The 15804-nt window shown below is 34.6% G+C and overlaps 1 protein-coding gene across 2 annotated transcripts in view; it reads right to left on the bottom strand.

The window, feature by feature from the left end:
• Positions 1-15804, bottom strand: part of WAC (WW domain containing adaptor with coiled-coil) — a 115421-nt gene that overhangs the window by 49574 nt on the left and 50043 nt on the right. For both annotated transcript variants that reach the window (XM_044678748.1, XM_044678747.1), the window contains exons 3-5: positions 9468-9580; positions 6172-6287; positions 3890-4002 (exon numbers count right to left, since the gene is read on the bottom strand). In XM_044678748.1, coding sequence (XP_044534683.1) covers positions 3890-4002; positions 6172-6287; positions 9468-9580 — 342 coding nt within the window. The remainder of the gene's footprint in view (positions 1-3889; positions 4003-6171; positions 6288-9467; positions 9581-15804) is intronic.

Genomic DNA, 15804 nt, shown 5'->3' with positions numbered 1-15804 from the left:
TGTTTACTGTGTAGGTTATCCTAAAAATGAAATGTAATTATCCTATAAAATGTATTAGGAATCTGACTGATTCTCCAAGAGAAAATTTTTCCTAGGCAAATGGGAAAGTGCTATTTCAAGGACAGTTTTCCCAATGCCTGGTCTAATTTTCTACTTGACTGACTACCAAACAAAAACTGTAAGGCCACCTCTATGCTTAGCTATATATAAAATTCATTAGCCTAATAAAGAGATTTTATCAGTCAGATTAATTACATAAAAATAGTAAAATATGTTCTAATTTAAATTTTCACATTATAATATTGCAAAGACATGTTATTTCTTCCAAAAATATATGTAGATAAACCAAGAATTAGACAGGAAATAAATTTCATCCACACAAATTTCACTTATATTTCTGGAAAATAATCACTGACTCAATAACCTATGAAAAAACGGCTTTCTATAGAACATATTAGATGAGAAATAATGAAGCTGAAAGAGAAATTATAGCATAGCTGCATCGTTTGCTGGCTAAAAATTATACATTTTAAAAAAGTGTTTCAGACTTTTTACCACATTCAATCTTTTTGGGAAAAAAAAAATCAGTCTTTTTGGTGTTCAATTAGGCATATTATTATAAACGTTTATCACTTCCTACACCATTGTAAGGAAGATGGATTAAAAATTCCTAATTCTCTGTGTAAGAAAGATAATATGGAATGGTAGATAAAACTGGCTTTAGAGAAAGGGAGAAGGAAGACTTGGGTTCAAGTTCTGCCTCTGAAACTCAATAGCTGTATGACTGAGGGTAAATCAATTAACTTCTCAATGTCACAAGCATCACTTAGGTTGTAGAGAAAGAACCAGCAAGGCCTATGCGTCTGAAACCACAGGTCTAGTCTATACCCTTCTGTTTCTATGTCAAGTACTTGGAATTTTGAACCTCTACTATGTAGAGAAAGGAAGTAGCAAGAGAATCCTACCAAAAGTTATGCCCACAGGATGCTTGTGGAAGAAAGCCAAGAGAACAAAATATAAGTGGGATAGGACTTTTTTCCTTCTTATACTGCACTCGCTGTACAAAAGGATCTCAGGTTACCCAACTGGGGACCTCAGGCTTCTCCCTAGACATTAAATCTTCTATATAGGTCTATATCTTTAAAAAATGAGGTTTCAATAGGAACCAGCAGAGCATTCTCATACCACTTAAAAGGGAAAATGAGAACTATGTTCTTTCTGTGAATACAATCTGAAACACATTTTTTAATCTATCATTTTCCCAGTTGCACATCAAATTTAAAATCAACCTACATATCATACAGAAAAATAAAAACTATGTTCAAGAGTAAGCATACTAAAACACAAAGGTTTTTCCAAAGAGAGAAAATTTAAAACATGTCTCCTAATGTTTAACAAGAATAAACTATGTTTTAAATATACCTTATTTCATATTAATGTTAAAAACTCAATCAGTACAATTAATGTTAACATAAAACTACATAGTTTCTACCTACCCAACAGGATTTTGCTATCCCTATTTTTTTTTTTACAAGTGATTCTTTAAAAATTAAGTAACAACAAAAACAACAAAACACCATTTAGTCTGTTTTCTTATCTGTAAAATAAGATCTGTGGGCCTGAAGAGGGGAATTGTCATTTCCAAAAGCATAGATCTAGAATTCAAATTCCTACCAGTTTTCACAACTGAATGGCCAAATGACAGCATTAATTACTTAATTAATTACATTAAATAAATTCTTCATCACAAAACAAAGTACAATAACTACTGCTATATGTTCAATGATCAAATATTACTACTAGACATGTTCAAAGATGAATTTGACCTTTAGCACAAGAATACTTTAATCTCTAGAAGTCTAATTGTGAACATAAATCCTACAAATGCATTTTACAACTTTTAGATGTATTCATTCATGGGATTTTCCTAAAGAGCAAAAAAGATAATATACATGAATGTCCTTTATAAATATGGCTAAACGGTAGGCAATTGGGTGGCTCAGTGGATTGAGAGCCAGGAAGTTATGGATTCAAATCTGGCCTCAGACATTTCCCAGCTGTGTGACCCTGGACAAGTCACTTAACTCCCACTGCCTAGCCCTTACTGCTCTTCTGCCTTGGAACTAAAATACAGTATTGATTCTTAGATAGATAGATAGATAGATAGATAGATAGATAGATAGATAGATAGATAGATAGATAGATAGATAGATAGATAGATACATACATACATACATACATACATACATACATACATACATACATACATACATACATACATAAGTAGGTAGATAGATAGATAGATACATACATACATACATACATAAGTAGGTAGATAGATAGATAGATAGATAGATAGATAGATAGATAGATAGATAGATAGATAGATAGATATGGCTAAACCAAAGTTACTTGTTTATTTTTCAACTCTCAGAACTTAGAATAACCTACCAGGAGGCCAAAACTATTTGTAATACATAAGACTTTTTTATGGTAAAGAAACCAAACACCATAAAAAAAAGTATTACTATTTTGATCCTCTTAATTTTTTTTACCATCAAAAAAAGAGCAAAACACCATCTTAGCACCACCACATTACTTTTTTGTCTTTTAAAAATTTTTTTCTATCCAAAAGAGTAACATTTTACTTTGTTTTTTAAACCCTTACCATCTGTCTTTGAATCAATACTGTATATTGGTTCCAAGGCAGAAGAGTGATAAGGGCTAGGCAATAGGGGTTACGTGATTAATCCAGGGTCATACAGTTGGGAAGTGTCGGAGGCCAGATTTGAACCCAGAACTTCCTGACTCCAGACCTGGCACGCTGTCCACTGAGTCACTCAACTACCCCCAAAGTACTGTTTAAGAATTTCCAGACCTGCCTTCCCTCATCCCTACCTCTCAACTTGATTAAAATCACACGTTCTTATTTTGTATACTCTATTGGGTTAAAGTACTAAAGATGTCCCTTGAATGAAATACTGAACGTGTTGATGGCACTTCAAGCCTAGAGAGCCAATGAATTGTGGAACAGTTTTAATGTGAGAGTAATTTGTATTTTTTTAATAACTACGATTCAGTTCTCCCTTTTCTGGATTTTTTTTAAAAAGTTATCTAGTATAACTATCATTCAACGTTTTTTATATGTGGTCCATGGCAACATTCAGAAGGAGTTGACCAATTCTGACAAAATTTGATACATTAAACTGTCTAAAAAACAGTTTGAAGTGCTGCTCAGCTTACTATTTGTAAACTATATGGTAGCCATGATTTTTAATGGATTTGAATAAAGCAAGTAAAGGTTACGCTGTGATACTGACAATACTAATTACACACTTGATTGAAGTTAAATTCCCAGGACAGTATTCTGGTAAAGAAAATTAAATTCCTAGAATTAGCATTATCAACAACTCTAGGGAAAAGGTTCTATTACAAAAGTACATGTATAAAGGCCGTAAAGGCCTATGCTCTATAATCTGCTGGGCAATATCATAAATACACTTAAGATTTTCCCAGATTTCCTAAATCTAAGGATTTGTCAAGTAGGAACTAGTATTGCTAGAATGCTGTCATCATTTTTAAATTAATATCTCCTGATTTGAATGGCAATTTGTTAAACAGAGAAGGATGTGTGTGTATACTTACTATCCTCTCAGGGATCTATTAGACTAAGTTGTGTGTGTGTGTGTGTGTGTGTGTGTGTGTGTGTGTGTGAGCACGTGCGCTCACACATGCATGTGTTTGTATCTACGCATATACCTTATACTAAGAAGCATTATCTATATACTGCTTATACATAAATGTAAACACACATACCATGTTTGCAATCTAAATAAGCTTAGAGAAAAGTAGAGCTATACAGACATTGTTTCACAAAAATAATACTTACTTCCACCTGCAAACCCACTTGTGGCCGTGGTTTGCATCACCTCTCTTCTGTAATCCCTATCTTTTGGGAAGCTGTTAACTGCCATTTTACTTGCTTCTTTTTGTCTTTGCTCTCTGGAAAAAAAAAAATATATACGCACATGCCAAGTAAAAATTGAATAAAGAATATGAAGGTCCTGTGTATTACTAGTAAGTTCTAAACAAGTTCAATACTGTTCACAGATTTGAAATAGCACACTGAGCATGTAGGCATTTGTGTACATTGATTTATTACAGCAAAGTGCAGAATATTGAGGTAATGAATTTGGCTGTAGTTCAACTGGGATGAGGAAAAGGTAGGAAACAAAAGTAGACTGACATCTTAAAAGTAGAATAACACTGCTACAAGATAACACCCTACTTTTTTTTATCACCAGTCCATTCCCATCACAACCAGTTCTAATGATGATCAACCTCAGCAGCATATGTACAGATGATAAATGTTTACTACTGGTCTTTCACAGCTATTAAAGGATAAGAAATGTTACTGCTGGATTTTTCTTTTCACCCTCTATCCAATCATGAATTGGAAGCATAAATTTCAAAAGCAATGATTACATTATGCTTTATAACAAAAAGATAACTGAATCAAAAAGAACTTAACATATGTGAAAAATCAGGTGAATGACTCAAATGGCTTTGCCCAAAAGCACACTGCTACAAGATGGCAAAGCTAAGACCTACAATGCTGGTCAGCTATATCACAGGTCTGTATGAAGGGGAGCCTTGGATAGAGAAATGAATGCTACAGATTAATGTGAAATGAAAATAATATGTGCTTTATTTTAATTCCTTGAAAAACAAGAAATGATTATTTTTTTCTTCATCATAACTACACCAAGAGAGTGGAGAGATAAGACAAATACCTATGTCAAGAAATGTTTATAGAGAAACTATGCCAAATATAGAGGAAGAAATATTTTTATCCTAGAACCGAATGAAGGTGCGAACAAAATATTAAACTCACAGGAATATGGAAATGTAACTAAAAACAAATTTAACTTAAATCACACTTTGAGGACAGAATGAAATTCTCTATAAATTCAAACTATTTATATTGCAGTTATGTGGTTCTTTAAACAAAGGCAGTATTTGCTTATTTAGGTTAACACAGTAAATACTATGTTTGATGTGCCAGCAATGGCACCTGAGAAAATTAATGTGCCTGTACCTATATTTATGCCCTTTAAAATATTTAAGATTGTGATGCAGTTTTTCTCATTGGTCTTCTCATCCTATTCCACTAAGACTTCCTTCTTACATACAGCATCTCAAAATTAATTGGCAAAAAGACCAATTAGCATATAAAAATAGAAATATAACACATAATGAATATATGGAACAAGGCTGCCATCAATTAAAAGTTAAGCTTGGGCAGCTGGGTAGCTCAGTGGAGTGAGAGTCAGGCCTAGAGACAGGAGGTCCTAGGTTCAAACCCGGCCTTAGCCACTTCCCAGCTGTGTGACCCTGGGCAAGTCACTTGACCCCCATTGCCCACCCTTACCAATCTTCCACCTATGAGACAATACACCAAAGTACAAGGGTTTAAAAAAAAATTTAAAAAAAAAGTTAAGCTTATTAAATGCTTGCAATTCCAGAAAATATTATAGCAGAAAATATTAATGTAACAAAATAAGTGCCTCCATTCAAAAAATTGCTTCTAGGATAGGAGCTTCTCTTCTCCGAGACTATTAAATCATATTTCCTAAGGAATTATGAGCAGATTGCTCTATAGCAAAAATGAATGTGAAAATAGGTATTAAATGACAAAATTTGTACAACCCAGCGGAATTGCTTCTTGGCTCTGAGAAAGGGGAGGGAAGAGGGAAGGGAAAGAAAAGTAATTATATAAACATGGAAAAAATATTTTAGAATAAATTAAAATATAAAATAAAAAGAATTATGACCAAGGACTATCCATTGGGACCATTCAAAAAGTGCTGAATAGAAAGACTTTATACTAAAAGTTGCTTGGGACATTGAAACATAACCTCCCCAGAATAACCAAGCCAGGATATGTGGAAACTGAACCCAGATTCCTTTCTCTTTATATTCAACCAAAGGTTGTCTTTCTAAAAATGTAAACTGAAGAACATATGTTCATCTGCACTGACAGAAAACATTTCTTCACTTTAAGTGCTGTCTGCCAAGGAATTCAAAAGGATGATGGTATTCATAAACATAGTATTTTAATCTACAGGAAAAAATAAACATTAATGCTTCCTTTAAAAGTTAAAAAAATACCTTTCAAGCCATTCTTTTGGTTTTTCCCACTGTGAAACTTCTGTTCGACAGTTGTAGTAGTACTTTTTCCCAGAAGAACTGATGTGTTCAGACCAGTCATCTGCAGAATCATAAGACTAAAAAAAAAAAACATGCTCAAGAGGTTAGGATATATCATGCAATATCTCAATATTAAATAGCAAAAAGATCAATTATCATATAAAAATAGAAATGTCACGAATTATATGGAACAAGGCTGCCTTCAATTAAAAGTTAAGCTTATTAAATATTTAATAACCTTAGGTAATCTCACAAAAATAGGATACAAATCAAAGTTAGTACGCTCGTTGGCAATTTAGCAATATTTTTTAGGTGGTGAAATACAACTTTCTTATATTAAAAAATATTAAATGTTCTCAATCCTATAGTTACAGTTTTCTGATTACTTTTAACAATGACATAATTAAAACACTGCATTCATGTTTCACTATCTAATCTCTCCTTCAAACACTTTCTTGAAAAATGATAGGGTAAAACTGGGTCTACAATCATGAAAGGTAGAATGATTAAAAAGTTCAATTTCATTACTGATCCTAGATTTTTCTGTTATAGAAATTGATAGAACAGTCTTTAATTTTTTTGTGGCAAAACAAAAAATTTAATAAATATTAGATTCAAGATTAGAGTTAAACATTTCTTAATAATAGTTTGGCTGAAAAGACTACACTAAAATTTATCCAACTAAAAGGGGAGCAGGTATTGAAATTACGTCGTATTCACAGGCTGTTCTCATCTGGAGCAGCTCCATAAATCCGATTTGGTCCCAAGTCACCTCCTATAAGAGGCACTAAAGAACACAGAACAATTCAGGAAATGACTCTGGGAGTTTGATTTAAAATGTCCTATCTGGTCCAGTGTCACAGCTCATTTGTGGGTTAAATTTGAACTTCACTGAGAATCAGATACTCATTTATGTAACTGTTTAAGATATGGAAACCCAATTCTTATTTAGTCTAATCTCTTTTGTTTTATAAATGATAAGTGTGAAGCCTAGAGAGGTTAAGAAACTTAAGAAATCCCTAGTTCACACACATATTAGTGACAAAGCTAAGATTCAGATCCAAGTGGTTCTCCAAATCCAACATTCTCCACATTTAAAAGAGAGAGAAAAAATATCTTAGTTCATCCTCTCTATTTCATAGATTTAAAAAAAAAAAAATCAAGACTCAAATGTTCTGTGAATTGTTTAAAATTAGAGACTGATGGTATCAAAGCTGGTGCTAGGATGCAGATCATTAGTACATAGGCACATTTTCTTTCCATTAAATCACTTTATTTTCCCCATTATAGAAAACAGAATTAGCCCAGTTTTTAGGAGGTTATTGCAAAAATATTGTTAATTCCTCACATTGCCCACCTCCCAGATTAGATCAGGGCAAAGATGAAAATATACAGTTCTCTTTTTAACTTGACAACCAACATCCTCAAAGATCCTTTTTATTTCACAAAGTATATAATACTTCCTATTCTGCAGGTGACAATTAAAAGGAAAGAATTCTACTTTCTTCATCCTAGTAGGGTAACAACTGCTACTCCTACAGGCTTCTGTAAAGGCAAAGAATTAAAGAAGCTGTCAAACATTTATTCCTGCTTTATTCTTAGTCCCTTGAACCCACAAATCTCTAGGTCGAAGGTAAAAATCAACTATAATCCAAATATACAGACCTTTCATCTTCTAAAGGTACTATGGATTGCCTTTAATCTAAGGCCATATCTGAAATTTAAAAAGTAATCACAAATGCAAATATCATCTTTAATATACAGCACTTCTTTCCCTATTTTTCCTTGTTATAACTTTTTATCTCCTCTAAAAGTCATATTGAAGGAAAGAAGAAATAAGAACACTAGATATAAATTAGCTTTGCCACCAATTAATAATTCCAGAGCATTCCCTGTTCTCTCAAAAAAATCTTACATTTCTTTAAACTAAAGCTTAATGGTAATTGCTAAGTAAAGATGCAGGACATGAGTCATATACTTCTATGATTCTTATTAACAATAACACTGGGTGACACCGACTATTGCTTCTCAGCTTGGTTTATCAATGACCCTGACCTACCCATTTCACAAACAGAATAGTCACACAGTTTCTCTACCTTCTTTCCTCTACCCTTCTCTCAACAGAATAAAAAGCCTCCTTATAACCTCAGCCCTTTTTTTTTAAAAAAAAAAAAAAAAAAAAAAAAAAAAAGAGCAAAAAGTCACAATACTTGTGAAGCTGGGTATATCCTCTTAAATAAATTGTTATTTGATAACCAAAAAGTTTTCGCTTACCATCCAGATGACTGGGATATCAGAATATAAGAATCATCATACAGAAATGAACTTAAACAGCTCATTTCTATATAAATGCCTTTCAACATATTTCCAAGCCAGAGAAGGAAAAAAAAATCCATTATTTTCAAGTCTTGAAGATGGCAAGATTTGTAAGTACATAAAAAAAATTATTTCAGATTTAGATAGCTTTCTTTATATATATTTTAGGTAAAAGTTGATTTTTATAGTTATTTCTTAAAATCCTCAAGATGTTCTAAAATACTTATATTGAATGGATAATTTATTATTCTGAGCTTCTTTTCAAAATAAAATCCTGAGAAACTGAAGGGAGATGGGACAACAGTTGCATACTTCTTTGGGTAAAATATTAGAAGAATAAGTTTACTATCTACAAAGATAATTTCACAACTCTCAAATCACTCACAATAATTCTAGAGGCTTTCATCTAATGCATGAAAGTAGACTATAATTCAGATGGGCTTACTAATGTATACTCAGTTATAATGCTTATGGAATAACAAAATATTATCTACCCATCCCCTCCTTCTCAACTATTTGTTCTAAACCTAATTCCAAAGTTTTGAACAAATTATTGAATGAAAAATTCTATTTTAGAAGTAAAGAATTTACATAATGTAATTTTTTTAAAAAACCCTTACCTTCCATCTTGGAGTCAATACTATATATTGACTTGGAGTCAATACTATATATTCTTCAAGGCAGAAGAGTGGTGAGGGCTAGGCAATGGGGGGAGGGGGGGTCAAGTGACTTGTCCAGGGTCACACAGCTGGGAAGTGTTTGAGGCCAGATTTGAACCTAGGACCTCCCATCTCTAGGCCTGGCTCTCAATCCACTGAGCTACCCAGCTGCCCCCTCATAATATAATTTTTAAAAGTCTTTTGCTAGACAAATACATTTCTGTTTTCTAATACCAACAATAAAAGCATAATTTTTACCTGGGTCACACTATAAATACTTACTGCGTCTGAAGTTTTGCTTGGATTTGGATTATTGCTTGGATTAGAAGAATGTGAATTTGAACTATGAAGAGCACTGTGGTTATGTGAATTTTCTTGTGGAGAGTAACTGGTCCCTAAAAAAAAAATTATATTTCAAATTAAGTTCTGAGAAGTATAAAATTTTATCTCTATATTTTATTATAATCCAAAGATTTGCAAACCAAATTTATAATCGGTTATTATCCACAAAAAATGTGTTATAAATACTCCTAATTTAATACATGAACTAAGCTTGTTAAAATATTATGAATATGATATCATTAGAAATATTTACTTGACTCATATATATCATGTAATAGCAACATTATACTTTGAGGGGAAATTCAGTTATAATTTCAAGGAATCTTTTAACTAGCAACCTCATTAAGATAACTTTGGCATAATGTGACACATTCCTACTACAAGAAAATCTAAATTTCCCAGAGTAACCAAGGAATGATTATTCATGATATAAAATTGTTTATTTTATAGACTGATTCAACTATAATATCTTTATATTATCTTTAATGATTTAATTTATCCCTCAAATTTTAGAACTTTTACAGAAAGCTGAAAGCTATACTATAAAAGCAATAAAAGGAATTAACCAAAAATATTTATTAAACTTTAACTTTGTATATAAAGACACCACTAGATGTTATATGGAAGTATAAAAAAAAAAAGCAAATCCTTGTCCTCAAAAAAAGGCCAAAAGTTAATCATAATTAAATTATCCATTTAAAAATACAAAGCATAAACTCAAAAAGCCTAATTAACAATCCAACAGTACAAGAAATTTCACCAGGAAGACTTTATTGACAAAAATGCAGTTCAGACATTTATTTAAATATAAATAGAGTATATAGCTGAGATGGCTAGAAAAAGCTTTGTGAAAAAGAATAGATTGATAAACATATGGGTAAGTAAACTAAGCAAAGGCAGAAATGCACAAGTTATATCTGAAGAACAACATGTAAACTGGCTATCTGAAGAAAATTTTAAAAATAGAGAAATGAAAGATAAGGGTAGAAAGATAAGTTGGATCATATTTTATAAAGTTATCCTACTAAGTTTAAATGTTATTTGGCAGGCAACTATTTCTGAACAGAGAAATGAGAGCAACAAAATGATGTTTGTGGAATATTAACTTTACAGCAGTGTACAAGCCCGATTATAAAAGGCAAAGATAAGCTAAGAAGTTATTGCACAACTTCTGGTATGAGACAATGGCACAATACTATAGTAATATAATTATAAAACCTAATCATCTTGTGGTAATAATGCTCCTATAAAAAGAAAAGGGTTAATAAGTGTTTATAAGACTAAAGCTTCATAATAATAACTCTTAAATGGCATTTCAATCTTTGTTCAATTCTTAGTCTACCCTTCCCCCTCACCCTTTTTTAAACCCTTACCTTCTGTCTTAGAATCAATAATGTGTATTGGTTTCAAGGCAGAAGAATGGTAAGGGCAAAGCAATTGGGGTTAAGTGACTTGCCCGGGGTCACAGGTAGAAAGTGTCTAAGGCCACATTTGAACCCAGAGCCTCCCATCTCTAGGCCTGCTCTCAATCCACTGAGCCACCCATTGCCTACCATCCCTTTTCTTATTAAACCCCAAGAGTTAGGTGACCTGTTCTTTCCAGTGGTACCATTTATTGTTCCTGACCATTGTTCATCTTGTAATAGGGTGGTATGGGGGATGGGATCTGATGGATAGAATTGGGCCAATATTAGGACGTTAACTGTAGTTTGGGAAGTTTGGGAAGACCAACAGAACCCAGGCCAGACAGAGCCTGGTCTGAGACTAACACACACTAACCACTTAGTAACAGGGAAGTTGTGTTTATTCTAAGGGGAAAGGATAAAAGGGAATTAGCATAACCCTGGGGCAGCTGGGTGGCTCAGTGGATTGAGAACCAGGCCTAGAGACTGGAGGTCCTAGGTTCAAGTCCGGCCTCGGACACTTCCAGCTGTGTGACCTTGGGCAAGTCACTTGACCCCTATTGCCCACCCTTACCACTCCTGGGCCAAGGACAGTCCCTAGCCCAGATGAAAAAGGAGGAGGGTTGGGCATGGGGCTAGCAACCCCACCCTGTAAAAACTACATCTGCTAAAGAAACTGCAACCTAAAGTAGGGGCAGCTGGGCTAGCTCAGTGGATTGAGAGCCAGGCCTAGAGACGAAAGGTCCTAGGTTCAAACCCGGACTCAGACACTTCCCAGCTGGGTGACCCTGAGCGACTGTGTGACCCATTGCCTACTGGTTGTGGCCCTATGCTCCTAGAATGGAGTCCCAGGATAAAAAAAAAGATAACCCTAATACTAATATCAACTAACTAAAATTTCCCAGATCTAATTTGTTCCCTCACAAGAAGTCTTCAGAGAGTTTGATCTATACTAACCCTTACCTCTCTGACCTAAAGAAACCCAGTCCCTGTTCTACCTAAATCTGCACTAAACTGTCCTCCCCTCCCTTAGATGGTATTAAAGGTAGTGGTCTATGGCAGTTTGGCAAGGTCCAGGGAGAGGTCCTGGATCCAAAAGGAACTCAGACCTGGTCTTACAACCAGATGGCCAGATGTTTCAGAATCATAAAGAAACACAGCAGAGAACAGCAAGGGAGCATGTAGGATGGGGAATCAGGGTAGAATCAGCTACTAAGTTAAAATAGCTACCCTCTCTCCAGAAACCTCCAGAGAGAGACAGCTAAAACCTCAATTAACTGTATGACTCCAACTTTCACATTCTAGAATCTTTATCCTCCTGCATCTCTTCCCTTGCAAACCAATCTCTCTTGTTAAAAACCCCTCTTCCTTACAACTATCTATATGCCTGGCCTACTTCACAAGAAAATAATGTCTTAATTTCCCTATCACTTTGTCATTGAAGAAAATACATGAACACTTTTGCAGCAATTTTAAACATACACACAACACATACATACAAAACAGGACAGAAAGGGCTCCTCATAAATCCGTAATTTGGAGTTTGGGGTTGCTTGTGTTTTACTTAGTGGGTGAAAAAAATTCAGAAATGCATGTTTCTAGATGTACAAAAGAATCAAGTAATAGGCTCATCTATATTACAAGTTTAATCCCAAAAAACCACTAATCTGGGGATTCTCCTTATGGATAGGAGATAAAGTAGTGGTGGAAGGACAGTCTTTCTGAGAAACACTAGAAAAATGGCATCAGTGGAAAGGGGTAGGAAGAAGTAGCTGGTTTTTTTTTTTCAAACCTGTTTTTTCCATGAATCCTCCATATAAGATCCAGCTAATTAATAGAATTACTTCTAGTGTTTGCTTTTATCAGTAATTCCAAAAAGTCACTTAAAAGTATGAAGTACTGAAAGGCACTATTACAATGAGCAGCAATGTCCAAAAAAGGCGAGCTCAGCTGCACCAAATATGTGTGTGTATGTGTGTGTGTGTGTGTGTGTGTGTGTGTGTGTGTGTGTGTGTGTGTGTGTGTCTGTGTGTCTGTGTGTCTGTCTATCTGACAATGGGACTCAAGAGGTATGTGACTGATTAATCAGAGGGAGGAAAAATTAAGTCAACTCCCACCATCCCCACCATTGCCCCGTGTAGAGACGACTCTCACCTACATAACCATACCTACCTTTCACCCAAAATAGTCTAGCATTCTTAACCTTGCTCCTACTCTAAGAGCATTAACCATTCTACACAGTTCTAACCAAAACCCATTTTGCCACTTGGAAAATTTATCCTTTCCATAACTTTCACCTTCAGCACATGGACCATTTTGTGGTGCCCTTCATATTACAAAAGCCAGGGCACTGTTGTTTAGTATTTCAGTCGTGTCCCCATTTGGAGTTTTTCTGGCAAAAATATGGTAGTGGTTTGCCGTTTCCTTCTCCAGCTCCTTTTTTACAATTGAGGAAAACTAAGTCCAAAAGGGTTAAGTAAGTAACTTGCCCAGGGCCATAGCTAGTAAAACATGTGAGGCCAGATTTGAACTCAGAAAGGTAAGTCTTCCTGACTTCAGACCAGGTGCTCTATTCCATTGTTCCACCTAGCTATTTCAGGACCATCTGACACTCCTACTTCCTCCATTCATTTTAAGTGAGATAGAGCAAATTCTACAGGATAAGCAGGAATGATGAGTTGGAATCTACATTTTATCTTTCCCAAAAATCTTCCTTCCCAACTTTTCTATGTCTATGAAGGGCACCACCATCCATCCATCCAGTCACTCAGTTCCACTTCACATGCCCTTGACTCCTCAGTTTTACTTATCCCACATATCAGTCATATTTTGATCTGACCACGCTCAATAAATTCCAGTGGCTCCCCATCAATCTTCATCTCCCCCTAGGTTTCACTTTAAACTATTTCTACCACACTTCCCACCCCATTCTTCTCTGGAGCCCAGGTACTTTTATCCCCATCTCCCCTCACTTTTCCCTTCTTAAGAGTTCCTTTCCCCACCTCCCTTTAGAATGTAAGTTCTTTTCTTTTCTTTTTTTTTTTCTTTAAACCCTTGCCTTTCAACTTAGAATCAATACTGTGTATTGGTTCCAAGGAAGAAGAGTGATAAGGGCTGGACAATGGGGGTTAAATGACTTTCTCAGGGTCACCTAGCTAGGAAGTGTCTAAGGTCAGATTTGAACCTAGGATCTCCTGTGTCTAGGCCTGGCTCCCAATCTACTGAGCCAGCCAGCTGCCCCCTAAAATGTAAGTTTTTGAGAGTAGAGACAGACTGTCTTTCTTCTCCTACTAGCATACCCAGTGCAAAGAATGTGGTAAGCTTTAAAAGCTAGCTGACTGGGACCAAAAATACATTCCTCTGTTTTTATCATTTAAGTTTTTCAGAACCTGGTTCTAACCCAATTTTCCAGCCTTATTTTATACAACATCTCCCCTCCTTCCTCTTTCTTTCAATCTTCTTGCTATTTCTCACTATCATACAAAAACACAACCAAAAGAACCAAAAATGAATAGAAATTCATACACAATACCATCCATTAAGCAGACCTACAAAAGAAGAAATGGGATATATTAAAATTAAAGAGATTCCCTTTCCTTCTTTTTTTTTTTTTGCACTGTGTATAGTGAATATCAACATAGAAAAGCATGACACCCACTGAAAAGCTGTTGTGTTCACTGACTGCTATGACCTAGGACTTGATTATTACACTAAATATCTCTCAATAAAAAAGAAATTCACTTGTTTTGGTTAGCTACATCGATCAAATGGAATGAATTCATTACTAATAATTAGAATTTACGAATCTTCCTTCTGATATACGTATTTTTCAAAAACAAAAAGTGTATTTAATAACACTACTCAACTTTATAGTTTATTTCATCTTTAGTTCATCTAATTTTAATTCCTATTTTTCCATTTTATAGTTTAAAATACATTAATATAATTTTTAGAATTATGTGTGTATATAGATATATAGAAATACATACACACATAGAAAGAGGTTTGAGCTCATATGTTTTTAAAGATAGGGTATATGATTACAAAAGATTAAAGATCATTAGCATAAAGAGATGCTGAATCAACACTATATATTGGTTCCAGGCAGAAGAGTGGTAAGGCCAAGCAATGATGGTTAAGTGACTTGCTCAGGATCACACAGCTAGGAAGTGCCCACCTAGCTTCCCCACCTTTATTTCTTTGAAGAAAACAGCTGGTGGAAGTCCCAGGACTGAGGTTCTGTGCAGCTTCCCAGATTAATGTTTCTAACTCAATTAAAGACCATTACTATAACTAAAAAATGAAAATTAAAAGACTATATCCTAGAATGTATACTTCTTGAGGGTATAATTTCATCTTTGTTATCTCTAGCAATAAATAGTGTAGTGAGCAGCAGCACAGAGTATTTAATAAGTAATTGCTTACTGATTGGAGGAGCCTATTACCTTTTAATTCAGTGATCCCAAAGCTAGGTTTGTACCCCTAAGAGATCATGTATATATATGAAAATATTATAGCAAGTCATTGCAGTAGCAAAAAATTAGAAACACAGGAGACAACTACTGTTGAGAAATGCATCTAATTATGTTGTGATACACGAATATAATGGAATTTTACAAAAACAATCAAAATTGAACTTTATGCGATTATAATAACAAGTTTGGATTGAAAGAAAAGATGCTAGAATATATATCTCCTGGGGCAGCTGGGTAGCTCAGTGGATTGAGAGCCAGGCCTAGAGACAGGAGGTCCTAGGTTCAAATCGGGCCTCAGACACTTCCCAGCTGTGTGACCCTGGGCAAGTCACTTGACCCCCATTGCCTACCCTTACCACTCTTCCACCTATAAGTCAATACACAGAAGTTAAGGGTTTA

This window comes from Gracilinanus agilis, chromosome 5 (genome assembly GCF_016433145.1).
Source record: "Gracilinanus agilis isolate LMUSP501 chromosome 5, AgileGrace, whole genome shotgun sequence".
Taxonomy (NCBI): Eukaryota; Metazoa; Chordata; class Mammalia; order Didelphimorphia; family Didelphidae; genus Gracilinanus; species Gracilinanus agilis.
This window is presented reverse-complemented; position numbering and strand designations above follow the sequence as displayed.